Source organism: Crotalus tigris, unplaced genomic scaffold, assembly GCF_016545835.1.
Source record: "Crotalus tigris isolate CLP2741 ecotype Arizona unplaced genomic scaffold, ASM1654583v1 scf7180000018432.44079421565:4894166, whole genome shotgun sequence".
NCBI lineage: Eukaryota > Metazoa > Chordata > Lepidosauria > Squamata > Viperidae > Crotalus > Crotalus tigris.
The window spans coordinates 2932502-2960000 of NW_024096999.1; the positions used below are offsets into that span (position 1 = coordinate 2932502).

Sequence of the window (27499 nt, forward strand, 5' to 3'; positions counted from 1 at the left end):
TATGACTCAACGTGAGAATCCGCAGTCAGTGAAAGCTAAACGATAGTAAATCCAACTTGCAGAAACAAGGATGGAGCAGCCTACGCGCAGCAAACAAGGGAGAGAAGCATCCATACTGATGGTACAAGAGACTGCTTGATCCTGAACCATATTGGTTGCTGGAATGAGTTCCTTAAGGCTTTCTTATTTTTATTTTTTTTTATTAGCTGGCCTTTATTCGATCCAGCCTCTTGGCTGAATGGAGAGAAAGGCTTGTTCGGGCTACACACAGCAAGACATTATTTGACAGTCCCCCAAGTTGTGTCAATTTACTCAGGGTACCATAATTTATAATTTAATCTGTTTTATCATAGTTTATCCAATACAACTATCATAAATTATGGGAATGTCAATTATTGCTATCGTTCACCAGCACTGAATCTAAACACAAAACATAGACTCCTTTTGGTAGAAAACGTAGTTATTTTGCATTTTAACAGCTTTGGGCTAAAGGATTTCAAATACAATATGAAGAAATATACTTCTGTATATTATGTATATTAGAAAAATACAATGTGTGAACTTGGCTGTTATCTATAAAACATTCTTCATATTTGGGCACTGAGAAAACTATTTTTTTACATTGTATTTTTACTTCAAAAAAACAAACAAACAGAAAACCCTGAAGTGTATAATCAAGGAAATCACATTATTTTGTCCATATTAAGAAAATGGACACTTTTTTTATTTTGGATTTTTTTGCTCATTCTTTTTCTAAAAATGGCAAAACATTCCACATCAACGACAAATTTTAACCCTGTGTGGTACTGAATTCATTTTAGCACTTTTGTCTGTCCCCCTTCCCCCCCCCCCCCCTTCAATATAAGACACACAGAAGGAAAAGCAGACCACCGCCCTTGCCTCTGACTAGATCTTTTAGGACTCGTGGACTTCAACTCCCAGAATTCCTGAGCCAGCATGGCTCAGCTTGGAAACCTCTCCCTTTCTCCTCAGCATGGCTGGCTCAGGAATTCTGGGAGTTGAAATCCACAAGTCATAAAAGAGCCAAGGTTGCCTACCCCTGGACTAGCTGTACTACAAGGTCCCATAGACTCCACGGTTAAAATATTCGATAGACTATATCAGAAACAGAGCTTTCCATCCTATTTCTCTTCCAAAACTTTTTTCTTTCTGTCCAACGTCTCTTGATAGGCAATAAATCTTCTTAAATTCAACTTCACGTTGTCTAGAACGCACAGTTGTTCTGTGTTGTACTGTCCTCTGCCTTCCTTTCGCATCTGCAGTTAAAAAAAGAAACAGCCTTGTCAACCCCACTGTGTAGACCAGGGGTAGGCAACCTTGGCTCTTTTATGACTCGTGGACTTCAACTCCCAGAATTCCCGAGCCAGCACGGCTCAGCTTGGAAACCTCTCCCTTTCCCCTCAGCATGGCTGGCTCAGGAATTCTGGGAGTTGAAGTCCACAAGTCATAAAAGAGCCAAGGTTGCCTACCCTTGTAGACCAAAGCAAGAAATCAACTCCAAAAGAATGGCTTATTTTAATACAGGTACAGTACAGATAGCCCTTGACTTTTAATAGTTTGTTTAGTGATCGTTCGAAATTAACAACGGCACTAAAAAAAGTGACTTACGACTGTTTTTCACATGACTGTTGCAGCACAACCCCCCCCCCTTGTAGTGATCAAAATTCAAACACTTGACAACTGACTCATATTTATGAGGGTTGCAATGTCCCGGGGTTATGTAGTCACCTTTTGTGACCTTTGGATAAGCAAAGTCAATGGGGAAGCCAGACTGACTTAACCATGTGATTAATTTAACACCTGCAGTTACTCACTTAACACCTTAGCAAGGAAGGCTGTAAAATGGGGCAACAGTCACTTAACAGTTGTCCTGCTTAATAACAAAAATGTGGAGCTCAATTGTGGTCTTAACTCAAGGACAATCTGTAGCAGAATCTTGCATGCCTGGTTATCCTTTACTGCCTTGCCTATACTCGTATGACGTAGAGAAGTGTCAGCCTAAGCCACTTCGCCTACTTCCAGCCTCTAAACCATTAAGTGAAATCCACTGAAAAACAGAACCAATGCAATCAAATGTGTGAAGTGTTATTACTGAAACACAAGTGAGACTTATTTTCATGTCAGTTGATGTAAACTCTCCTTTCCCTTGTCTTGGAATCATGTCAAAGCTGTAGTGATCTGGTTATTCTGCAACGAATACACACATAATTAACTTATCTTCTTCGTTTTCTGTCCTTTTTGGCCAGGTATATGCATCTATTATGGTGTGTGTGTGTGTGTGTGTGTGTGTGTGTGTGTGTGTGTGTGTCAGGAGCGCCTTGTTTTTTTAGAAAATGGCCTGGCATGGGGGAGGCAAAAAGCTCCAAGACTCAGCCAACATTTTCTTTAGTCATAATTTCTCACTATTTTGAGAAGAGAAATGTACAAAAACGTCTGCGGGAGCTCTAAGTAGGCTGAACTCTAGTTAATCAGTGATTGATTGATTGATTGATTGATTGATAGATTGATAGATAGATAGATAGATAGATAGATAGATAGATAGGCAGGCAGGCAAGCAGGCAGGCAGGCAGGCAGGCAGGCAGGCAGACAATAGATAGTAGATAGAGTAGACCAGCGGTTCTCAACCTATGGGTCGCGACCCCATTTGGGGTCGATCGACCTCTTTTGTGGGGTCGCCAAACGCGGCGATCCGCCATTTTGTCGCCTCCGGGGGCGCGCCGCGCCTCCGGGGGGGGCAGTGCCACGCACACACACTGCGCGTGGGGGCAGCGGTGCGCCTCCGGGGGGCAGCGCCACGCATGTGCGCTGCGCGTGGGGCAGCGGCGCGCCTCTGGGGGGCGCCGCTGCGCATGCGTGCCGCGCATGGGGCGGCGCCATGGCTCCGGGGGGGCGGTGCCGCGCATGCGCGCTGCGCGTGCGGGCAACGCCACGCGTGCGCGCCGTGTGCGGGGGCCCGCCCCCATGCGCGCCGCTCACGGGGGGCACCACGCATGCGTGCCGCGCGCGGGGGCCCCACCCCCATGCGCGCCACGCCGCGCATGCGCATAACGTTTGTGTGACGGGGGTCGCCGTCACACAAACGTTGAGAACCACTGGAGTAGACGGACAATAGATATATGATAGACAGACAGACAGACAATCCAAATTCCTTATCCCAGGAAATAAAATTAAATGGAAACAATATCCATGACCTGCCTGTTTCTACATCTTTATAGCCCCCCCAACTTTCTATTTAAAAAAAAAAAAAATCAAGCAAAGTTGCCAGTAACAAAAAGTCTAGCTATCCCATTTCAAAATGCATTGCTGAAACCACGAGGACTAGCAATGTGGGGATTTTAAAATAAAGTCGATACTGGGATTTTCAGGAAATCAATGAATGAATGCAACTGGGCAAGATGGTTAGCTGTTTAGATGTGTAACCCAGATGCTTTCCTAAACCCCCTTAGCTCTTCATTTTCTCCCCACTCAACGAGGACACTGCATGCTTACCCGTGACTTGAAAATGGGCTGGAATTCCTTTAGCGCATAAAGCAATTTTATTTCCTCCACTGCCTTTTCCGCTTCTTTGCCATCGGCAAAAACATCGAAGAGAGCATCCAAGGCTTCTCCCACCACCACAAGGGAAGGGTCTTTCGTTGCAACATTGAGGAGGAATTTTCCGATGTTCTGGAACAACAAAGAAATGTAGAATCCAAAGGGGAGGGGGAAAACAGAATAACAAAGTTAGAAGGGACCTTGGAGATCTTCTAGTCCAACCCCCTGCTGAAGCAGGAAACCCTATACCATTTCAGACAAATGGCTGTCCAATCTCTCCTTAAAAACTTCCAGTGTTGGAGCATTCACAGTTTTGGGAAGCAAGTATAAAATGAAAGCCTGACCCTTCAGCTGTAATGGGTTGGCTCATAAATTGTGAGCTACCACATCAATATATCACAAAGCCAGAAAGGATATCATCACATCATGGCTTCCTGCACCCACAACTTCTGGAGGCAAGTTGTTCCACTTGCCAGGAAATCTGTCAAGAAATTTCTCCTTAGTTCCAAGTTGCTTCTCTCCTTCATTAGTTTCCATCCATTGCCTTCCAAACAACTGACATCCCCATTAAAAGCAAGATGGCAACTGACTTCACCTTGAGTGTCTCAGCGGTGTCTTCCACTTTGGCAAGCACACTCCCAGCAATTCCTAATATGCTCACAACATTGATTCGGACGCTGACGTTTGTGCTTTGAATTCCAGTGTCACACAGAATCATCAGCTGCTCCGGGGTCATGCACTGTTTAAAAGAAGGAGAAGGAGAAGGAGAAGGAGGAGGAGGAGAAGGAGGAGGAGGAGGAGGAGAAGAAGGAGAAGGAGAAGGAGAAGGAGGAGAAGAAGAAGAAGAAGAAAACAGCCTTTGAGTCAAACATCCTTTTGGCTAACTCCAACCTGGAGGCCTCCAGATGTGCTGGGATTGCAACTCCTGACAGCCACTTTGGGAATGACTATCCCAATAAACTGGGAAACTGTTTTTTTTTTTTAAAGGAGTAGTTTAGTTTTGAGTGAAAATAAATAAATAAAAGGGTGGTAGCATAGTTTTGTGGACAAATTATCCCATATGCTTTAAAAAGCCATCCACAAGCATGAACAGGAATAAAATATATTTACAGAATACAGAATAACAGAGCTGGAAGGGATCGTGGAGGTCTTCTAGTCCAACCCCCTGCTCAGGCAGGAGACTCTATGCCATTCTAGACAAATGGACATCCAATCTCTTCTCGAAAGCCTGCAGTGATGAAGCACCCACAACCTCTGGAGGCAAGCCGTTCCACTGGTTAATTGTTCTCATTGTCAGGAAATCTCTCCTTAATTCTTTCCTTGAGCCTATATAGAATAGAATAGAGCTGGAAGGGACCTTGGAGGTCTTCTAGTCCAGCCCCCTGCTCAAGCAGGAGAACCTATACCATCTCAGATAAGTGACTGTCTAGCCTCTTCTTAAAAACCTACAGTGATGGAGTCCTCACGATTTCTGGGGGTAAGCTGTTCCACTGGTTAATTGTATATTTATATTTTACTTAACTTTATGTATTTCTATTTATTTTATTTATATAAAAATATTCTGCATGTGTTCAGAGGCATTGTCTCCCAGTCCTACTTCATGTTCAGCACTATACGGACAGGTCTAGGGTAAATTACATGCCGATATGTGTGAAACCACACCTCAGGGCTTAAGATTACAGTCAAGTTAGGATGCTGTGATTTGTGCAACAAACCATGGTTTAAAAATTCCATGTTAGTATGAAACAAGAACCTATAGATTATGGCTTTGTGTGCTGGATTCGGACAACATGAAACTATGATTTATTCAACAAGGCATAATTGGGGAAGCTAAGTTTGAACTAGACATCTTTCGGGTTTATTGTTTCTTGCAAATGGATCCTGTCTCTGCATGATGAAGCTACACTCATGTCCAGAAAACTCACCTGAGGTATATTATTTGATGCCAACATTTGCAAAAGAGCTCGCAACGCACTGGTGACTGCTTCTAGAAACTCCACTTCTTTTGAAAATTCTGTCCAAAAATAAAAAGCACATTATCTTTGTGCTCAAAACACTAGTGATATAAATTTTGGAAGTTAAGTATGTCCTTTGTTCAGTTTAACAGCTGTGTTACTAATTCAACAGGTGCAGTGATTCACTTAAGAACTGTGGTAAGGAAAGTCGCAAAATGGGGCAAAACCCACTTAACAACTGTCTAGCTTAGCAATCGGAATTTTGGGACCCAATTAGGATTACTCCTATGGAGAAAACACCTCCCAATTTTCTACATATGTACATAAACACACGTGTACATGTGCATGTTTCTAAGTATATATGAGCCAGCGTGATGAAGTGCCTTAAACCACAGTTTCTCAACCTCGGCATCTTTTAAGATATACAGACTTCAGCTCCCAGAATTCCTTTACCTCCATGCTGACTATGGAATTCTGGAAGTCGAAGTCCAGCCATTTTCAAGTTGCTGAGGGGGAAAAACACTGATTTAAGGTTCCCCATTAGAAACCAGAGGACCACGAATTTGAGTCCTCCTTTAGGCATGAATGCCAGCTGGGTGACTTGGATCAGGCCCTCTTGATAGCCATAAGAAGGTAGCAAGAGGCAGCCATTTTCAGAACCCAAAACCTGCAAAAGACTTGTCCTGGCAATCACCAAGAGGCGACACTGTTTCACTGTATTTGCTCACGCCTGCCTTAAATAAATAAGTCTACTCTCCAGGGGCCTGCAAAGACAAAACAGCAGGAAACTCGGTATATTATCATGTAGATATATCAAGCAGCCAGTGCAATTAGCGGAAGGATTGGAAAGAATGAACAAAGGTGGCAGCAGGGAAGAACAAGTCCTGCCAAGCTGGAAAGAGCCTTAAAAATCAAAGCAAACCTGGCTGGGAAAAAATTAATTGAGACAAGTGCTGTGACAGGGATTGAAGCACTGAAGGACCCCCCAGGCTATCCACATCTGACACCAGCAAGATGCTGTGAAGACAGGTGAGCGCTCTGCACTGGATCATGTTCAACCTGAAAGAAAAACAGAATTTTGCTTACTTGCTAACAAAACACCCCAGAAAAGTTGAGCTGCCCAAATCCATCATCGGGTTTTTTCAGAGTAGAGGGATCCTGAGGGCCATTTCAGGGTGAGGGATTGGGGAATTACGTAGGGTAGGCTGTGCATCCTTTTTCTAGTCCAATGTTAGCTGAGATCAGCGTTCCTCAACCTTGGCAAGAAGGGTGGACTTCAATCCCCAGAATTCCATACTGCCTGAGGAATTCTGGGAGTTGACGTCCATCCCTCCTATAGCTGCCAAGGTTGAGAAGCACTGGCCTAGACAGATCCATAGAGAGCACTCTCCTGAGAAGGAGGTAACAAGGAACTGAATGAAAACAAGTCACTTACTTCTTAATCAGAGCCTTCCAAGATGGATGTTGCATACAGACATTGACCGTAACTCCACTAGGGAAAGCAGTTTTTTCCAGGATCTGCACAAAGCAAAGAACAACTGTGGTTCATGGTCAATGTTCAAAGAAGGACCTCAGGCTCCAATTGTTACAAGAGCACAACATCCCTACAGAATGTGGAAGTAACCTCAAGTTCCTGAGACCATCACATTTCGCTTTACTTATTTTAAAGTTTATGAATCCTTTATTGTTAAGCTGCAAAGACGTCTTCAAAAGTCCTTTGGCTACCCATTCCTTCATGCTACGGCTAACAAAACTTCAACAAATGCACCGAGTCAAAAAGGGAAGAGGCTGGAGAATTATGCAGGCATACAACTGCTACCAATATGAATTCTCGTTTTGACAATCCTCCAAGCAGCGGTATTAACACATACTCCTGCCATGTTCTCAAATACAACTATACTAATGCAGGCATTCTGTGAACAAGGGCGCTATGTGAAAGTCAGCTCCTTTGGTTTATAAAAGTTATTAATCAGAAAAGAACCCAATTCATGGGGTCCTTCGTGCTCTCCAAGCTTGCTCGTTTTCTTACAGGCGTTTCCTTACCCAACTAGGTAACGTCATCAGTGTTAGGTGAGCATTTTGAGCACTTAGTGAGCATCTCTGGTGGTCTCTGAGCTTGGTTGTTTTCTTGCAGACGAAGGAAGCAACCAAGCTCAGAGAGCACCAAGACTCCACAGTTCAACCATCAGCTATCACTATTCTCTCGTATAAATCTTGCAGCCTCAAATGCGATGTTTTAGCCAGGTTCTCCTGAAGTTGCAAAAGAGCTGGTTACCTTCTTTGGGATTAACTGGTTGACCAGGGCGGTGTGGATTTCAGCTGAAAGGCACAACGGAGAAAGCAGCTTCCCTTCTTCTTCATAACTGTTATCCAGAAAGGCATCACTTTCATCACTGCTTGATAACTCTTCCCATTCTTCGTCAGAAGCATCTGGAAACAAAAGCCACAGGCATCAACATCCCAAAAGGAAGTGCAGCAACTTTATTTGTATGTTGCCATCTTGAATTCCCCAGGTGCCAGCCTCTCAACCAAACGCCAATTCTTTGGTTGCTGTGCTTCAGAGGTTATAGATGCACCCATTATGAAACCGTATCCTTTTTGAATGAATTGATTGCAATAAGCATGAAGGTGTAAGCCAAAACCCTTTGGGTAGCATTCATTCATACACAATACATTATCTGCTACCCAACAGATTGGGTTCACGCAACATGCAAAGACCCAAGAGCTTCACAATTAAACCGGCCCAACTTTACATGTTGTGTGTATACACTTAGTAGGGCTTTAATTATTCCACTGGGCCTTTAATCAAGATCAAAGGTTTCTGGCATCCATCTATGGCATTTCCACTCATTTTATGACCTACTCCACTGCCACGCAGCCTGTGGATTGGGGTGTAGCACAAAGACTGTGATATAAATAACCTCATTAAGCATCTTGTATTAAAACAGCGACCAAGTTGAGGAAAACTATATTTGAGCCGAGGTGGCGCAGCAGTTAGAGTGCAGTACTGCAGGCCACTTTAGCTGACTGTGTTCAGCAGGTCAGCGGTTCAAATCTCACCGGCTCCAGGTTGACTCAGCCTTCCATCCTTCCGGGGTAGGTAAAATGAGGACCCAGATTGTTGGGGGCAATGTAAATATATACATACATTGCTTACTGGTGTACACCGCTTAGAGAGTGCTTGCACTTAAAGCGGTATATAAGTCTCATAAATAAATAAATTTGTTTTATTTGTTGATTTGTTTATTCATCCATCCAACTTCTACTGCCCACCTCACCTAAGTGCCCAGCTCACTTCACCTCAGAAAAGAGGCCACTGATATATACCTTCGTTGCAGCACATGTTGACAATGATTTCCAGGGCAGTTTGTTGAGCCAAAAGTAACGCACTCGCTTGCTTCAGCTCCTGCTGGCTGCGCTAGGAAGCAAAAAAACCACAAAGCTTTGTCTTCACATCAAGTCAAACATGTGGGCTGGCCCTCGCCCTGAGGTAAACCACGATTATTTAAACTCTGTTTATCCAATTCTAACAGAATCAATGTTGTATCTCTCCCCCCCCCCTCCCCGAATGAATCTTCTCCCTTCCTAGATGATGAGGATTGAGGGAGATAACGACGACAGAGAACTAGACTGAAGAAAGCTTGGGTGGAAAAAAAAGAGAAAAAAATGGAAGCAGGCACAGAACCATTCAGGAGAAGTTCTGGAGCGAAAGGCAAGAATTTCATTGTGGGATGCTAAGTACTTTGGCTAGCTAGTGAGAAGGAAGGACTCACTGGAGAAGGGCCTAATGCTGGGAAAGATGGAGGGCAGAGAAGGACGACAGAGAAGGAGGTGGCTGGATGGAGTCACTGAAGCAGCAGGAGTGAGCTTAAAGGGACTCCAGAAGATGGTAGAGGACAGGAAGGCCTGGAGCAGCAGTTCTCAACCTGTGGATCGGGACCCCATTTGGGGTCGAACGACCATTTCACGGGGGTCGCCAAACAACGCAGTCTGCCATTTTTCCCCCTTTTCCTTAGCTGTGCTACTCCCTTTTATTCTATTGGCTTTTGAAAGCCAATAGAATAGACTCTCTTGAATAGAGCCTAATTCTATTGGCTTTCAAAAGCCAATAGGAATTGTCCAGGCTGTCTCTGCCCTGCTGAGCTCGCCAAAAGTCCGATTCTGCAAACGGTGCTGCCCCAGTTGAGTAGTCCTCGACTTACGACCGGTTGAGTAGTCCTCGACTTACAACCAGTTGGGGGGTCATGGCATTAAAAAGGTTGAGAACCACTGGCCTGGAGGAACGTTGTCCATGGGGTCGCGATGGGTCAGACACGACTTCGCAACTAACACCAACAACAAACGCGAGAGCAAACAATTTTTTTCCAGTCAGCCAACCAAAGTTCCTGAAAGAACGAACTCTCCCTGCAGCCATTTCAAGCTGAAAATCTGGATCTATGGATGGGGACATTTTACCGATAATCCTTGACTTAATGACTGCCGTTAGGACCAGAATTTCTGTGGCTAAGTAAACAATTGTTACGGGAGTCGCGCCTGATTTTATGATCTTTTCTGCCACAGTTGTTATGTGAATCATTGGCGTTATTAGGAGAACCACACGGCCTCGTGGATGTGCCTATCAGAGGCCGGCTGGGCAGGTCACGAAATGGCGATCACATGACCTTGGGATGCTGCAGCCATCGTAAATACAGGCTGGTTGTCAAGTGCCTGCATTTTGACCACGGTAGTCCTTAAGTTACGAGCCCCAAATTTCTGTCCCTAAGTGAGACACTTGTTAAGGGGGTTTTGCCCCATTTTTACCAATTTTTCTGGCCACAGTTGTTAAGTGCATCACTGCACTGGTTCAATTAGTAACAAGTTTGTTCAAGGAATCCGGCTTTCCCCATTGACTTTGCTTGAGTGCAAAGGTTGCAAAAAAGGGGATCATGCGACCCCGGGATGCTGTAACCGTCATAAGTATGAGTCAGTTGCCAAGCGTGTGAATTTTGATGTGACCACGGTGTGTGTGTGTGTGTGTGTGTGTGTGTGTGTGTGTGTGTGTGTGTGCGTGTGTTGCCAGGGTTGTAAATGTGAAAAATGGACATAAGTCCCTTTTTTCCCCCAGTGATTGTAAGTTGTAAGTCGGGGACAACCTGTATTACGACCATAAGCACAAGGACCATTGTAGGTCACTTTTTTCAGCGCCATTGCAACTTTGAATGTTCGCTAATGGGGTTTTTGTAAACCGAGGATTACCCTGTGCTTTGTCTTATCTTCATAACTCAGGCCCTGGTGCTCCCCTTCGGAAGAACAGATCAGCCACTTACTGGCAGTAGATCCAACAGGTCCTTCTCCCCTTGAGTGATCCTTCCAGTTTCCTCTTCCATGCTGTTCTCGTCTATCTGTGTGGTGCTACCTCCGTTCACGCCATTTCCTTCCACCGAAGTCTTCAACCTTTCCGTTTCGGCTTCCTTCATCCGAACAACTGTCTCTCCGGCGTCCACCGCTAGACAGTCCGAGAAAATCTTTAGGATAGCATTGATGGTTCCCGCCTGGCTGCCCGAGGGCACGGTGCTCTTTACGTTCCACGCTACCCCTGAAGCAACGAAAAAGGATACGGCGGAGATCAGCCCGCCAAATCGGATCACTGCAACATCAAAGAAAGGGACAACTCTACAGATGGCCCTTAACACCTGTGAGGTTAGCGAAAATGTTTAAAAATATGTCTAGCCATTGTTGGAAATGCGGACAAAAATCAGGCACAGTACTATCATCTTTGGTGGACATGTCCTAAAGCCAAAAGGTTTTGGTCAAGAATACATATATGGTTAGAGAAAATGACTAAAAAAAACAAAACAAACCACATAGATTTTAAGCCAGAATTATTTTTGTTAGGTACAATTGTAGGAAATTGTGAGAAGGAATGTGTATATTTAATGTTACATGTATTAACTGCAGCGAGAATTGTATTTGCTCAACATTGGAAAGGTGAAGAAATACCAGCGGAGGAACAGATAATTAAGAAAATTTTAGATTGTGCAGAAATGGACAGACTGACACTGAAAATGAAAGAGAAAAATTTAGAATACTTTAGAACATGGGATACATTTTATCAATGGCTAGAAAAACGAGGTAAATGAGTTTAACATGCATTAGTAAGCTAAATATTGAAATCCAGACAATATGTTGCTGATAAAATATTTAGGATTTGTGATTATAAAAATTAATAAAATATTGAAGAAAAAAAAAGAAAGGGACAACTCCAAAGCACAACCACAAAAGAATCCTTCACTATCTTGCTTTCTGGACAAATTGTAACACAACTGGGCAGTTTAATGCATGGACGCTGCTTTCTGTTTCAAGAAAAGTGCTTTCATTTCCTGACTACGCAAAGCCCAGTTTGTTAGCCAACTTAAAAAAGAGCTGAACCAAGTAATTGGCATGCTCAACAATCGACTCGCTCAATATTGGCCAGGTTCACACAAGTTGCACCAAGCCAAGGTTACTGAACAACGGTATGCTGAACAAGCCATCATAGTCCGAAATGAAAGACAAAAATAAAACCTGTTCTAAACAGGCCATTCTCTACTTTTAGACACACTCAGACATCACAGAAAGGAACCCATAAGAAACAGAATCGAACAGTAATAAAATAACACAGCTGGAAGAGACTTTGGAGGTCATCTAGTCCAACCCTCTGCTCAGGCAGGAAACCCTATACCATTTCAGACAAATGGTTGTCCAATCTCTTCTTAAAAACTTCCAGTGTTGGAGCATTCACAATTTTGGGAAGCAAGTATAAAATGTAATGGATTGGCTCATAAATTGTATGACCCAGCTGTAATGGGTTGGCTCATAAATTGTGAGCTACACATCAATATATCACAAAGCCAGAAAGGATATCATCACATCATGTCTTCCTGCACCCAATTTCCAACTGGCAGCTTAGACAGGATCTTTCCCCAAAGCCACCTGGAGATGTTAATGTCAAAGCAAATCACATTCTCCAATTAGTTTGAAATGCAGGCTTTCCCTCCTTTACGCCAACCCGCCATTTCTTATCATCTCTTATTTCAAAAGCCCTGAATTCACACACTATTACAATATTGTTATGTCTAACTAATTTCCCATCACATTCCTCCTCCTTCCCCAGCATCATCTAATTCTAAGAGTAAAGCATAAGAAAGAAAAAGGCTGCATCTCCAGATGTTGTCAAAGCAAGAACATCCAAGGTTAGCAGGGTTGACAGTTAGATTGAGATCCACGGAAGGAATTCCCACACACAAATCATGGAACTGGGACTTCCCCTCCCCCCCCACACACACATTCTGGCGCATCATTGCTACAGCGCAGGGATGGCCAACTATGTCAACTTCACGACCTGTGGACTTCAACTCCCAGAATTCCTGAGCCTGCCACTGCGATTTCTTACCTGCCACCAAAGTCCGCAAAAGGATGTGGTCCATATCTTTCTCTGATGATAACATGACCATTTCCAGCACCTGATGCGCAGATGCATCGAAAGATGATAGTAGATCTGGGTTGTCTTCTGTCACCGTTTGTAAACAGGATGCTGTAAAGGTGGAGAATATGTTTAAACGTAGGCCGCAGATCCAACTCGGAAAGTCATAAATCAACCTTCCAAGAGTCGGACAACAGACAAACAGCTTCAAACTTCCAATAGCCCCTTCTCTTGGTAAATTATATAGACAGCCTCCTGCCGGCAGGAAAAACTGTAACAAAAATCTCCAAGAAGAAAGGTTATCTGCCATTTCTTACCCGCAGCAATAGCCAGCTCAACATTTGTATGAAACCTCTTCAGATATTGTAGAATAACATCTAAGCATCCTTCTTTGTTGAATATTGATACGGCTGTACTGTTGCATTCACTGGTAAGAGACATTAAAGAAGGCTTAGTCAATCCATCTCCTTTATAAGCAAAGATAATAATTATAATAATAATAATGATGATGATGATGTTGGAAGGGACCTTGTTGGTCATCGAGTCCAACCCCCTGCTCAGGCAGGAACCCTACACCATTTCAGACAAATGGCTGTCCAGTCTCTTCTTAAAAACTTCCAGTGTTGGAGCATTCACTGCTTCTGGAGGCAGATTGTTCCACTGGTTAATTGTTCTAATTGTCAGGAAGTTTCTCCTTAGTTCTAAGTTGCTTCTCTCTTTGGTTAGTTTCCATCCGTTGCTTCTTGTCCTGCCTTCAGGCGGCGCCTTGGAGAATAGCTTGGCTCCCTCTTCTTTGTGGCAGCCCCTGAGATACTGGAACACTACTATCATGTCCCCCCTTGTCCTTCTCTTTGTTAAACTAGACATCCCCAATTCCAGCAGCCGTTCCTTATATGTTTTAGCCTCCAGTCCCCTAATCTTCTTTGTTGCTCTTCTCTGCACTCTTTCTAGAGCAGCGGTTCTCAACGTTTGTGTGACGGCGACCCCCGTCACACAAACGTTATGCGCATGTGCGACGCGGTGCGCATGGGGGCGGGGGCCCCGCGCGCGGCACGCACGCGCGGCGCCACCCCCCGGAGGCGTGGCGCCGCCCCCACGCGCGGCGCCACCCCCGGGAGGCACGGCGCCGCCCCCACGTGTGGCCGCATGCGTGGCGCCACCCCCTGGAAGCGCGCCGCCGCCCCCTGGAGGCGCGCCGCCACCCCCGGAGGGAACAAAATGGCGGATCGCCGCCTTTGGAGACCCCCGGAAAGAGGTCGATCGACCCCAAATGGGGTCGCGACCCATAGGTTGAGAACCGCTGTTCTAGAGTCTCAGTATCTTTTTTAAATCATGGTGATCAAAACGGGATGCAGTATTCCAAGTGTGGCCATTTAGAATGACTGTGTGCAGTTAAAAAATGATTCCAGAGAACGGCTTTGGAATTCAGACCAGCGTAGGATCTCTCTGATAAGCATTAAGGCAGGGGTGTCAAAATGCCGGCCCGCAGGCCAGATGCATCATAGCAAAACCACCCCCTCATTGCCGGCAATGGAAAAAAAGTCGTGGATATGTTGTGACACATCACATGACATTGCGAGTTTGACACCCCTGCATTAAGGGAAACCTGGCAGGATATATTTTTTTTTGCCAAGTGTGTATTCAAGTCTGAAAGAAGATGCAGCTGCTTTAATGAGGCCACGCTTCTTAATGCAACCACATCACTTTTCAGCCTTGAGCAGAAGCCTGGTGGGAAAAATCCACACTTGCTTCTTCCAAACAAGGTTCAAAATATCTACAGCCCCTAGCAATGATTAGTTTCCAATGGAAACCTAAATGTTTTACACAGTAACAACAGGACACAAAAAAGATGACCTTCTACCAACTGGGATCCATTCATCCTTCCCTAACACACCCATACAGTGATATGAACAACTCATTTTATTTGTAATGTGATTTCCACTTTCTCCAATCCTGCCCAGTTGCACCAACTGTAAGACACGGTTAATGGATTCCCTCTTCCCCAAATATCCTCTGATAGCCCTGAAACCAAGAATTTCACAACCACACTTACCACACATTCCACAGCAAATTCACACCTTCGTTAGCAATGTCCTCAGGATGGTTCTTCTCTGCCTGCTTATCTTCCTTCAAGGAACTATTGTTTTCTATAAGTCCTGCCCGGCACTGTTTGAATCAAAGTAGACCCAAAAAGAACAAATGAAACAAAATCTGATGGGAAGAATGCAAGATATTCTTGCTTTCACGGATCTCTTCCAAATTCATTTATTCTTCAAAGGACTTTCTGGATACCATTTACTACAGGCTACTTCACCCATCGCTTTAAACTCAAGGCAGGTTGTTTCCTGCTACCCCAGTCTGTTGAATGAGCCTAACTATTCTGGCTTGTCAGCTGTGGTTTGACAGTTTACCGTAACTGGTGAATCCAGCCAACTGTGGCTGTGCTTTATTGTATCTTAGTAGTCAGGTAACATAATTTAATCAACCTCGGAGGAGCTTGAAAAGCAAAGCTTGGACAAACCTAGCTATTGAATGGTAGACTATCAGGAAGGCCTGTACCATAAGTTGAGGCTGGAGTGGAAAACAGCACAATATCTGAGCTCATTAAAGCAGTTCCCTCTTTTTTTCAGGCTTGCACTGAAGTCCCAAAAAAAGAGACGACCGCTTTAAAGAGAAGCTGTGCTTATGTACCCATGCGTTATAGAACATCTTTCAATGCATACACAGATCTGTAGTAGGGTAGAGATGCCCATTCTAATCTTGCATTTGCTCTGAACTGTTGGCTTTAGGGAAGCATTTCACTGATTATATTCAAATATTTCTCAAAACTTTAAAACATTTTTTGTTCATTTTAGTTTATACATGTTTTGTAATGAGTACACGAGCACAGCATCTCTTTAAAATAGTCGCTTCTTTTTTTTCCTGAAAAAGAGGCAGCTGATTTAATAAGATTTTGTTTTCGTGGCAGAAAAACAGTACGCTCTCTTTAAAGAGAAGCCGTGTTCAGGTTCCCGTATATTCCAAAGCATCTTTGTGGAATTCTTTTCAAAACACACACAACGTACCTCCTTCAACAACGCTACAAGAGGAGTCATGATGTCTTTAGTGACCATATCGTTGCAAACTTCAAATCCTCCACAGGCACTGAGGTTTCTGGAACAAAGCCAAATTTATCCCACATTAGTTTGCAAAGCCAAGTTTATCCCACATTCATAAAGGTTTCTCAAGGAAAGGATAAGTCACAACACAGCAACGATGAAAATGGTGCAATCCAAAACAATCAAAACGTGTCTGAAAGTTTTGAGAAACTTTTTGCTGCCAAATGGAGGAGAAAAAAAATCCTTAATGGGAAGACCTCCCTAGAAACCAGGATGCGAAACATAAGATTTGATCTTGCTCATTTGTGTAGGTCAGCAAGTTTCCAATCACTACACAAAGAGAAAGGGCAGACATTATAATGGGATGTGGGAATGATCTTGGAAGACGGGTGGAAAAGCCAAAGACTAGACAACTGTCTGATAAATAAAATCTGACCCTGCAGAAGGAACGTGTGTGGCAAACAACTCAGAAGCGACCCTCCCCAGTTCCATGCATTGTAAAGGGGAAGGGGAACAGATGCACTTCCCCTCCTTGCAAGATTCTGTTTAATGTATCCTTACAGTCAAGTAGAGCTATAACTTCCAAATGTGCTTCTTTTTTTTTTAAATAATTTTTTATTTTTCCAAACTCTCCCCCATACATATACCGTAATATCTATCAGATGTTAACATACATTCTTTTTACATTCATATATAAGATACTTTTAATAAAATGAAATACATACACATGACTTTTGGTGTTGCTCGCCCATTTCCCCTTTCACCGTATCCACACTCCTTCTTCTCTACCTTCTTTCTCCCTTTCTTCTCTTCCCTACTTCCTTCTTCTTCCTCTCCTCTCCTTCGCCACTCTCCTCCCCTTTCTCCCCACTTCTCCTCTTCTCCTCCAACCTTCCTACTTCCTTCTCCCCTCCTTTACTCTTTTCTCTCTCCTCTCCTGTCTTCCCTCTCATCCCTCTTCAGATACAATTCAGGGGTAATGTCCGAGCAACTCCTCTCTCCAAATTTCCCTATCTGTAGTATATACAATAAGATTAATACTTCTATTTATCTAACCTTCTCGGTATATATTTCTATAAACATTTATAGAAGAGCCGAGGTGGCGCAGCAGTTAGAGTGCAGTACTGCAGGCCACTTTAGCTGACTGTGTTCAGCAGGTCAGCGGTTCAAATCTCACCGGCTCAAGGTTGACTCAGCCTTCCATCCTTCCGAGGTAGGTAAAATGAGGACCCAGATTGTTGGGGGCAATGTAAATATATATATATACATTGCTTACTGGTGTACACCGCTTAGAGAGTGCTTGCACTTAAAGCGGTATATAAGTCTCATAAATAAATAAATAAAATGTGCTTCTTATCTGGACTACCTCACAAGGCCTGTAGAAACTGAGTAGAAATTGCAAAATTCACACCAAGCCCATCTAAGCAGACGTTCAGGAACAGAATGACAACAAATAAATTTCTCAAAGGTGTAGCAAAGCCGTCCAGACTAGGTCTGTTGCCAGTACAGTAACCCCAGGTTTACTGAATGTAGCCCCGATTTCATCTGCGCCATGTACTAAGGACCCCAAAGAGCCTATCTAAGTTTTGGGCCAAACCTCTTTCTCTCTATCGTCCATCACTCACCGGAGTGCTCCTGCTGCCGTCTCCCGAACCACTAAGCTTGGGTCAAGCAGCAACGGGCCCAGCCGCCGGACCACATCTCGTTGCACAAAAGCCGGGATTGTTTGTTGCTGCTGCAACATCTTGGAAATGTTGGCGCAGGCAAATTCACGCACGTCGGCATTGGGGTGCTGCAGCTGGAAAGGCAGAGAGTAGGGAAGGCAGGTACAAAATGAATAAACGGAATGATTACGTCTCAATAGTAGCTCAGGGTTGAAATGACAGATCCTTGGTCCTTTGTGAGCTTTGTAGTCTTCTTGCGGACGTTTCATAACCCAACTAGGTAACATCATCAGCGCTGGCATGATGATCCTAATCGGGTAACCTAAGAAACGCTCCCCTCTGACATTGATGGTATTTCCTAGTTGGGTAATGAGAGGCCTGCAATAAAGCCACCAAGCTCAGAAAGCACCAAGGATCCTTAATTACCAAATCCATTTTGAAAATTCCTGGAAGGCCTTTAAATCTATGCACATCCTCCCGGGCAGATGCAGATCACATTTCCTCCACCTCAGATCCAAACACACGCAAGTCAAAGCTATTTTAGATGGGTGGCTTCAATTCCCACCCAGTGCTGCAGCCCTGAAGTTTTCCACACCCTTAAAATTCTTATATTCCTTGTCTTTAAAACCTCACTTGCTAAGGATACTCCTTGCACTCTGCTCTTTGGTGCACTTTCCACCCCCAACCCACTACCTACTCTTGGGCTGCTCAAAGTTTAGCAATCTCATTTGAGGATGCCCAGAAGTGAACTGGGATCTCTTTTCCCAATTAGCTGGCAACCCCGCTTGCAATTTGCAGCGTGCCAGGAGAAGCCATCATTCACCCTACTTCACCTCCCGGTTCGCCAGTACCCCGGCTGGCCCTCTCGCAGCCCTACAAACTGAATAACAGAGCTGGAGGGGACCTTGGAGGTCTTCTAGTCCAACCCCCTGCTCAGGCAGGAAACCCTATACCAGTGATGGCGAACCTTTTAGAGACTGAGTGCCCAAACTGCAACCCAAAACCCACTTATGCATCGTCGGGTGCCAGGTGGGAGTGGCCCATTGGGTGGGTGTGGCCCATTGGGTGGGCGTGGCTGCAGTAGTAACAGCAGACTGGATGGGACTATAAAAGTTCAATCAATTCTAACTTTGCAAGATTTTTTTTTCCACGAGAAGTTGAAATTGACTGATTGATTGGACTTTTTTTTTTTTTTTTGCACATGGCAGCGGAGACCTAAAGCAAAAAGGTTTTATAAAACCCAGCTGAAGGCCTAGGACTGGGGCGACGGCGTGCGTGCCCACAGAGAGGGCTCTGAGTGCTGCTTCTGTCACCCGTGCCATAGGTTCGCCACCACTGCCCTATACCATTTCAGACAAGTGGTTGTCCAGACTCCTTTTAAAAACCTCCAGCTATGGAGCACCCACAACTTCTGGAGGCAAGCTGTTTCACTGGTTAATTGTTCTAACTGTCAGGAATTTTCTCCTTAGTTCCAGGTTGCTTCTCTCCTTGATTAGTTTCCATCCGTTGTTTCTTGTCCTGCCTTCAGGTGCTTTGGAGAATAGCTTGACTCCCTCTTCTTTGTGGCAGCCCCTCCAATATCAGAACACTGCTATCATGTCATCTCTACTCCTCCTTTTCACTGGATTATCCATACCCAAATCCTGCAACCTTTCTTCATATGTTTTAGTTTCCAGGCCTTTAATCACCTTAGTTGCTCTTCTCTGCACTTTTCCCAAAGTCTCAGCATCTTTTTTGCAATGGGGTGACCAAAACTGGATACGGTATTCCAGGTGTGGCCTTACTTAGGATTTATAAAGCGGTACTGATACTTCACGTGATTTTGATTCTATGCCTCTTTCCTAGACTAAATCTCCCCAGTTCCTGAAACTGTCCTTCATACGTTTTAGCCTCCAGTCCCCTAATCATCTTCATTGCTCTTCTCTGCACTCTTTCTAGAGTCTCCACATCTTTCGTCTTCCTACACTGCTTCAGGTTTACAGGCAGTCCTCGACTTACAACAGTTCCATTCAGCGACCGTTCCAAGTTAACAACAGCCCTGGGGGGAAAAAAAGTGACTTATGCCCATTTTTCCACACGCAAGCCCGTTGTAGCCTCTCCACGCTCAGGGGATTTACACTGGGAGGCTTGACAACTGGCTCACATTTACGACGATTTGCAGCGTCCCGGGGTCGTGCAGTCCCCATCTGTGACCTTTGGACACAAGCCAAGTCAGTGGGGAAACCAGATTCGCTTAACAACCGCGGGACTCCCTTCACAACTGCAGCAAGGAAAGTCGCAAAACGGGGCCAAACCCGTTTAACAAATATCTCAACTGAGCTGCATAAATGCCCGGCCGTAAGTCGAGGACTACAGACATCTGCAACCCCTGCCACCGTTCCTCGTAGGTTTTAGCCTGTAGCGAAGCCCCCTCCCCTTTCTCTCCCCCCCCCCGACCCGTTTCCCACGCCCGCAGCCCGCCCAGCAGCGGCCCGGCTCCCTTCGGCTGGCCTTCAGTTGGCAACCCGCCTGCCGCCTCCGCCTTGCCTTCTCCAGCAGCTCGGCGGCCGGGGAGCCTTCCTCTTCGCCCGCCTCGCCTTCCGCCGCCGCCGGCTCGCCCAGGCTCCCGGCTGGAGCGAAGGGCGGCGGGCGAAAGCGCCGGGCCTTGGTCTTGCCCATAGCCGAAGCGCCGCCGCTGCCCTCCAGCCGAGGCTCCCGGGACGGGCTGGCCGGCCTGCCCCACGTGTGCGGCTGGGGCGCAGGCGCCGCCGCTCTCCGCCCACGAAGCAGGCGGGGAAAGGGCTGGCCGGCGGCGGCGGCGGCGCCTGGGAAGACGGAGGGGCGGCTGGGTGGGTGGGTAAGGGTCTCCGCGGATCTCCAGCCGGGCGCCTCTGCGTTTCCCTCCGCCCCCCAAACACACACACACACACACACACACACACACACACCGCCTCTGCGTTTCCCTCCGCCCCCCAAACACACACACACACACACGCGCGCGCGAGCGCACACACACACGCACACACACACCCGGGGCGGAGAGAGACGGTCGGAAGTCCGCAGCGCGCTCAGCAAGCCCTGGTTGGCTTGGATTGCAGTTGGCTTGCAGTCCGGGGTTTTTTTGAAGGAGAATGATGTGTAGCTCGGGGTTGGTGCTCAAGCTTGGTTGCTTTCTTGGAGAGGTGTCGTTACTCAAACTAGGTAACATCATCAGTGCTAGAAGGGAGAGGGGTTTGAGCAGGAGGAAGAAGAAGGAGAAGGAGGAGAAGAAGAAGAAGAGGAAGAAGAAGAAGAAGAAGAAGAAGAAGAAGAAGAAGAAGAAGAAGAAGAAGAAGAAGAAGAAGAAGAAGAAGAAGAAGAAGAAGAAGAGAGGAGGAGGAGAACAACAGCAACAACAACTGTGGGGTCCTTGATGCTCTGTGAACCTGGTAGTTTTTTAGCAGGCATTTCGTGACCCATCTAGGGAACATCATCAGTGCTACAAGGGAGAAAGTTTGCAGAGAGGAGAAGGAGAAGAAGAAGAAGAGGAGGAAGAAGACAACAACTTTGGGGGGTTTTGGTGCTTGGGGTCCTTGGTGCTTTGGGGGTTTTTGGTGCTTGGGGTCCTTGGTGCTCTTTGAGCTTGGTTGCTTTCTTGCAGACATTTCATTACTCAAACTAGGTAACATCATCAGTGCTAGTAAGGAATGGGATGTAGAAGTGTTTAGAAGAAGCCAAGAGTAAACAGCCCAACCCAAGACCCTCCAAGACCACCCCAGGGCAAGCCACTAGAATAGAAATAGAGAGCAAACCCCACTTCTCACTAGCACTGGTGATGTTACCTGCTTTGGATAATGAAACGTCTGCAAGAAAACAAGCAAGCTCAGAGAGCACCAAGGACCCCCCCCCCACAGTCCTCCTTTCTGCAAACCCTCCTTCCTTCTAGCACTGGTCATATTACCTACTTTGTAACGAAAGGTCTGCAAGAAACGAGCTCAGAGAACACCAAGGACCCCAAAGTCATCCTTTTCTTCCTCTCTGCCACCCCCTCTTAGCGCTGGTGAAGTTTGGGTAATGAAACATCTGCAAGAAAACAACCAAGTACCAAGGACCCCTAACTTCCAAGCTATTTTTAGAATTGTAAATTGAGAAAGATTTCTCTTCACTGCTAGACTGCCATAAGATGCTTTGAAAAAAGCAGGCTCAGTCACTCCGGAGCTTGACTTTATTCAGTGGGATTTTTGAAAAAAGCAAAAAGACTAAAGTTAACAGTAGATTCCAAGTTGCTGACGATTTATAACACAAATGATAAAAACGCTTAGATTTTTTTTCCCCCTGCTCATAGCTATAACCAAAGCCTCATCTGGTTTTCCTAATTAGTTACAAAATCTTTTGAGCTATTTTTTAAATGCAGTTTAAGTGGATGGCAAGAGAGGAACTTTCTTAAAATCATGAAGTCAGTTACGAACATTTTTAAATAATTTCTCTACATTTTTTACGTTTAGTTAGACATCCTACCAAATTCTTCTGCCTAGTGGAACAGCCTTTATTTTTAAGCTACTATATTTTGAAACCTCCACATTTCAACGATCTTTTTCTTAAATCGTGAAAGATTAAAGATCCGCTTTAAAATACATAAGGAAAATGTGCCCGGGATCACAGTACGCATTTTTATTATATAATATAACTCTTGGATAATAAATGCAAGTTAATTTTGCATAAAACGATAAAACAATGTCTTTCATACCGGATTGTCGCGAAAAGTCAATCTCTGCAGAAGATGGGAGAGCGAAGACATTTCTCCATTATGGAGATGGGTGCCCGCCAAATTTTCTTCCAAGTTGTCTGGTATCTCATCTTGATTGAGTTTCATCTCCCATATAGTTACTATTCAAATCCTCCTCGTCAATAGGTTATCTCAGTACAAAGTGCAAAGCTGCACTGGCGGATCTAAAGTAATCTGTCTTAATGGAAAGGATACTTTTTCTCATAGGCTAAATAGTTTCAGACAGGTCCAGACTAGTCCCTGAGATCGGGGTGGATGGAAGAGACCGCTTCCGCTGCTGAGGTTTATTGGAAGTTTAACAGCCGGATGTACTTCCAATACATATTCTAGTACTACGAGATTGCTAATTTGCATTCTTTCCCCAGCAAATTTTCTCTTAAGTCGGTAAGACGTTAACAATTCCTGAGATTTTAAGACACAGTTCCCAAGTGCAGAAAAAAATAATAGCAGAATTTGAAAGAGCTGTTGTGAAATGTTTTGCTGACTTCAAAAGTTCTAATTCAGCTGTTTTCAAACTAGGCAACTGGACGATGTCTGGACTTCAATTCCCAGAATTTCCCAGCCAAAAGGCTCCCATCAATGGGAAAAGCCCAGTTGCAGCGATGTACAGAATTGGGTCTATGGCAGTAGTTCTCAACCTTTCTAATGCCATGACCCCATAACACAGTTCCCCATGTTGTGGTGACCCCCCAAGTGGGTGTGGCCACCAATAAGAGGGAGTAGGACAGCTAGGGAAAAGGGAAAAAAATGGCGGACAGTGTGGTTTGGCGACCCCCGTGAAATGGTCGTTCGACCCCAAATGGGGTCCTGACCCACAGGTTGAGAACCACTGGTCTATGGCAAGATGGACTGAAAATGCTGGAGTCTTATCATTCCAATTACAAAGATCTGGCTCACCATAATTTGGGGAAATTACGGGTGAGCACTGGGCACGCACTCTGTTCTCTTGTATTTTGCAAATTTGATTTTAAAAACAATTTAGTACTGAAATGTACAAAAATGAACTAGTAAGGTTATTTTCAACATCACATTAATGTAACGGCTGTATTTGGGCCCTTTATGGGTAGGCTTTCGACTTGGAAAAGGGGATCACGTGACCTTGGAACTCTGCAACCGTCATAAATATGAGTCAGTCGCGAAGCGTCCGAATTTTGATCACGTGACTATGGGGATGCTGCCACAATCATAAGTCACTTTTTTCAGTGCCGTTGTAACTTCGAACAGTCACTAAATGAATTGTCATAAGTCAAGGACTACCTGTATAGTTCTTTCATCAGCTAAGATTTTTTTTTAAAAAAAAAAGTAGAATGGGGCTGTAATAGATAATCATATCCATAATTAAAAGTGTTAAGGAAAAGACATTATTCTTTGGTGACAAAAAGGCTGATAATTTTATAAATTTGTTGGCTGGATAAGGTGCTACCATGTTATTCCTGCTTATAAGTCATTTTACTACAAATAGGAAAATGTATAAATCATTATGCTCTGCTGTTAAAATTTCTTGCTATAAATTCATGCTACGTGGCTATTTGTAGAGCTATTACAGAGACCCAACAATTATATTTTTGTCCTGTAGAAATCAACTGTATTTTGCAATTTTTCTCCCAATAGAATTTTCAGAAGTTAGTGATTTCAGAGGTTTTACTTCCAACAAACACACTCTTGCATTTTTTTTTTAAAAGATCAAACAATAAAATATTTATTTAAAATGCAATTCCTACAAAAATGTACAGCTGCTTAAAAACCACGGGGACGTAAGGAATAGAGAAGACACTTCAAGAGCAAAAGAAGAAAAATCAAACTTTGAGGTGCATTTATTAATCCAAGAGATTTCTTTTTCTACAACTTCTTGCACAGTTAAGGTTCCCTTTGGTCTCAGTTGTGTCTTAAAGAGCAATGCGCTTATTAAAATAGTTTGTACATTTAAAAAAAAGGCGCAAAGATTTAAAACTAAATTCCTGGGTCAGTATTTTAAAAGTCACACTGTGACTGTAAGTCACTTTTTTTTTTTTTACTTTAACACTTCTGTGTAACAAGGGTAATTAAAATGGCTGGAAGTGGTTTGTAAAAAAAAAGTTTAAAGAAATTTCCCATATGGAGAAACACCAGAGTCACTTAAACAGTCTAGAATCTGACCTCATGGCTCAAGACATTTTCCTTAAGCAGGTATTTTTGGTGAAAAATACAGCCAAAGAGACCACTTCCAACACCAAAGTGAAAGCTTCATGTCTCCAGTACTTCTACTAACCTAAGCCATGATCTACACCTAGTACTATGGTTTGATAGCATCTCGTAAGGTTTCCAAGATGCTGATGCTTTCACCTACTCAAACATTTGCAGTCTCACCTAGCTACCCCCAAGCTCAGTTTGGTTGTTGTGGGTGTACAATACAAGGCCTACAAGCCTACTTCCCAATCCTTCAATTGCGTTAGGTCAGTTGAGGGCATCCAGCATGCACCAGGCTAAAACAAAAGCCAAAAGAGCAACAAGATGGTTTGGTTAATTTCTGGCACTTCTTTCCGTCAAGTAATATGAAGAACATTTCGTCACATCCAGCAATACTAATTTCATGGCAGAACTCTCCCAATGTTAATTTCAAATACAATACCTTGTTTTTAGGCAGAGAAAAAGGATAACTTGGGAGAGGAAGAGCTTAAAAAACCGCAAGCTAGTGGATAATAGAGCAGGCCAAAGGTGGCACAGAGCGAAAAACTAGGACTAAAAAAAACGAGCTTGTTCATCCGGGCCAAGTATTTGTCTGGGATGTTCCTCTGGCTTCTCCAATTTGCAAAGGCCAAACCTTTATAATTACTAGCAAGAAAATGCAAAATGGGACCCTGAAGACTCTCCCCCCCCCATGTTCTGGATCCAAACGAGAGCCAGAAAGGAAACCAAGTTTACACCGTACAGTCTCTGCAGAGTTGTGGGAAGCAGCTAACCCAACATGGTGACCTGGATGCTACTCTTAAATGTTCCGCTGGTAAGTTCCAGGCGACTGAAGCTGCTGCCGTCAGAAGGACCCCATTGCAAAACGTTAGGCAACATGTCAACCCTCTCTCGTCCATGGGATAAACCGGGATGACCTCGGGATGTGACATGTCAACAAATCAGGTGCCGCAGACGTGGAAGAGGGTAAAGGCTTCGCGATCAACAAACACACGCACTGATTAAAAAACGGTGGCGGCAGATGGCAGTACAAATACTGTAACCGTTTTCTATTTACAATTATTTGCGCATTGTAATAGCGGACGAGTCTCGGAGAGGCTGCCTCGGTGCCACCTCGCCATTAGAGATGAGGACACAGTAATACTGTCCTAGAAGAAACTGACAACACAAAAGATTGGGGGACGCCAGATGTTTTGCCCTTGTTCCATTCCCACATTGAAGACAAACCTGTTTCTCGGTCCTAATATTTGGCCTTGTTGAACTGAAGAAACAAAATCTGTATGTGTAATTCCACAATCCTCTACAACATCAGTATGTGTAATTCCACACAAAAGCAACGGGTTATTGGACATGGAGCCGAGGTTTCAAGATTAATTTTCCAGTCTGGGGGGAGGGAGGAAAAAAAAACACACAACTTTAAAAGGTAAGATAAAACCAGCAGCATTCTTCCACCATAAGTTTTGTTTCCAAGCTCAAAACTCAACATACCGTAGGAAAACAGAGTTACTTACGTCATCGCACGACATGTTGTATTCTGCCAAAACAGTTCGACATCGAGCAGCTATGCTGAAGAGGGTGTCAAAGAAACACACCTTCTCAATAATTGATGGGCTGGCTTTCCTAATTCATTTCGCAAACTGATAAAAAATATTCCTCAACGTCTCACCAAAATATTTAATTTTCCTTCCAACTGCTCAAAAATTCTTTTAAAAAATGCTCATAAGCAACAAATTATATATATATAAATCAAATGAGATTCAACTGCCTTTCTATAACCAGAAAAGGCACAAAACTATATTCTCCTCTTCTGTGGCTTTTCACAAGGGAAAGTTTTAGTCTGGGGCAAAACCTATGCTAGAGTTAAGAGCTTCTTACACTTAAATTACTCTTCTTGTTGTTGTTGTTAGTTGCAAGTTGTGTCCGATCCATCGCGACCCCATGGATAACGTTCCTCCAGGCCTTCCTATCCTCTACCATCTTCTGGAGTCCATTTAAGCTCACGCCTCCTGCTTCAGGGACTCCATCCAGCTACCTCATTCTCTGACGTCCCCTTCTTCTATTGCTCTCAATCTTTCCCAGCATATGGCTAAATAGCATATTAATTAGCTATGTATTGGCTAAATAGCATATTAAACAGCTATGTATTGCACACATTGACCTGGTATTTGCATGAAACCCTTGGAAAAGGATACATTGAGGGCGCCACTACTCTTTTATGTATTCCAGCAAAAAATAAACCAATTAATGTAATACAGCTAATGGTGAAGAATGGATGATTCCATAGAGATGTGAAAAAAGATACCTAGGAGAGAATCAAACAACTATTTATTTTAAGAAAAGCACTCTTACATTGGATGAGTAAACACAAAACTGAAAATCAGAACAGAAAAAAAACTGTAAGGAAGTGAAAATCCCTACTGTACTTTCAATTTCTTTCTAAGCAAATTCTTGGCAAAAAGCAGTAAATCTAATTTCTATTTTTTCTCTGCTGCCATAGGGATTAGCAATCTGATTATTTTTAATGTAGACAGATTCTAGTTGTTAGCTTCTGAAATCTAATCTAAAAGATCCCAAATTATGACGCTCCAGACATGCTTCTAGAATGTGCAGTATTGAGACTCTATTTTGAGAAGCAAAAGTGCTATGTTGACAGTAACGGCATCGCTTAATGTTAGAGGAGAAACATAGCAATTTTCCAAACAGCCTAAAATGCTTGCTAAAATATCCTAAATATCTTCCATGAATCTATATAGCAAATTTAAATGCTAGGACTTAACCCACCTTCTGTGTTTCAGGATCTATTAACCAGTTCCAAGCACCAGTGGCTGTACAGACTGATACCACTATAAGAATTACTGGAGGAAAATTGAAAGGAC

General features: G+C 44.1%; 2 protein-coding genes across 3 annotated transcripts in view; both read right to left on the minus strand.

Annotated features, from left to right (window-relative positions):
• Positions 1–183: 183 nt before the first annotated feature.
• HEATR3 (HEAT repeat containing 3) lies at positions 184–20453 on the minus strand. Its single transcript, XM_039352426.1, has 15 exons — positions 20240–20453; positions 17675–17847; positions 16017–16104; positions 15005–15117; positions 13269–13378; positions 12922–13062; positions 10817–11085; positions 8838–8928; positions 7786–7940; positions 6946–7028; positions 6433–6569; positions 5481–5569; positions 4151–4294; positions 3511–3687; positions 184–1277 (listed from the first exon to the last, which is right to left on the minus strand). Exons 1-15 carry the CDS (start codon positions 20369–20371, stop codon positions 1143–1145), a joined length of 2037 nt encoding a protein of 678 aa, XP_039208360.1. The 5' UTR covers positions 20372–20453; the 3' UTR covers positions 184–1142.
• A 3671-nt stretch (positions 20454–24124) lies between these two features.
• Positions 24125–27499, minus strand: part of CNEP1R1 (CTD nuclear envelope phosphatase 1 regulatory subunit 1) — a 5433-nt gene continuing 2058 nt past the window's right edge. For both annotated transcript variants that reach the window (XM_039352431.1, XM_039352429.1), the window contains exons 3-6: positions 27405–27478; positions 26816–26925; positions 26135–26189; positions 24125–26006 (exon numbers count right to left, since the gene is read on the minus strand). In XM_039352431.1, the coding sequence (XP_039208365.1) occupies positions 25965–26006; positions 26135–26189; positions 26816–26925; positions 27405–27478 (281 nt within the window). In that variant the 3' untranslated portion in view covers positions 24125–25964. The remainder of the gene's footprint in view (positions 26007–26134; positions 26190–26815; positions 26926–27404; positions 27479–27499) is intronic.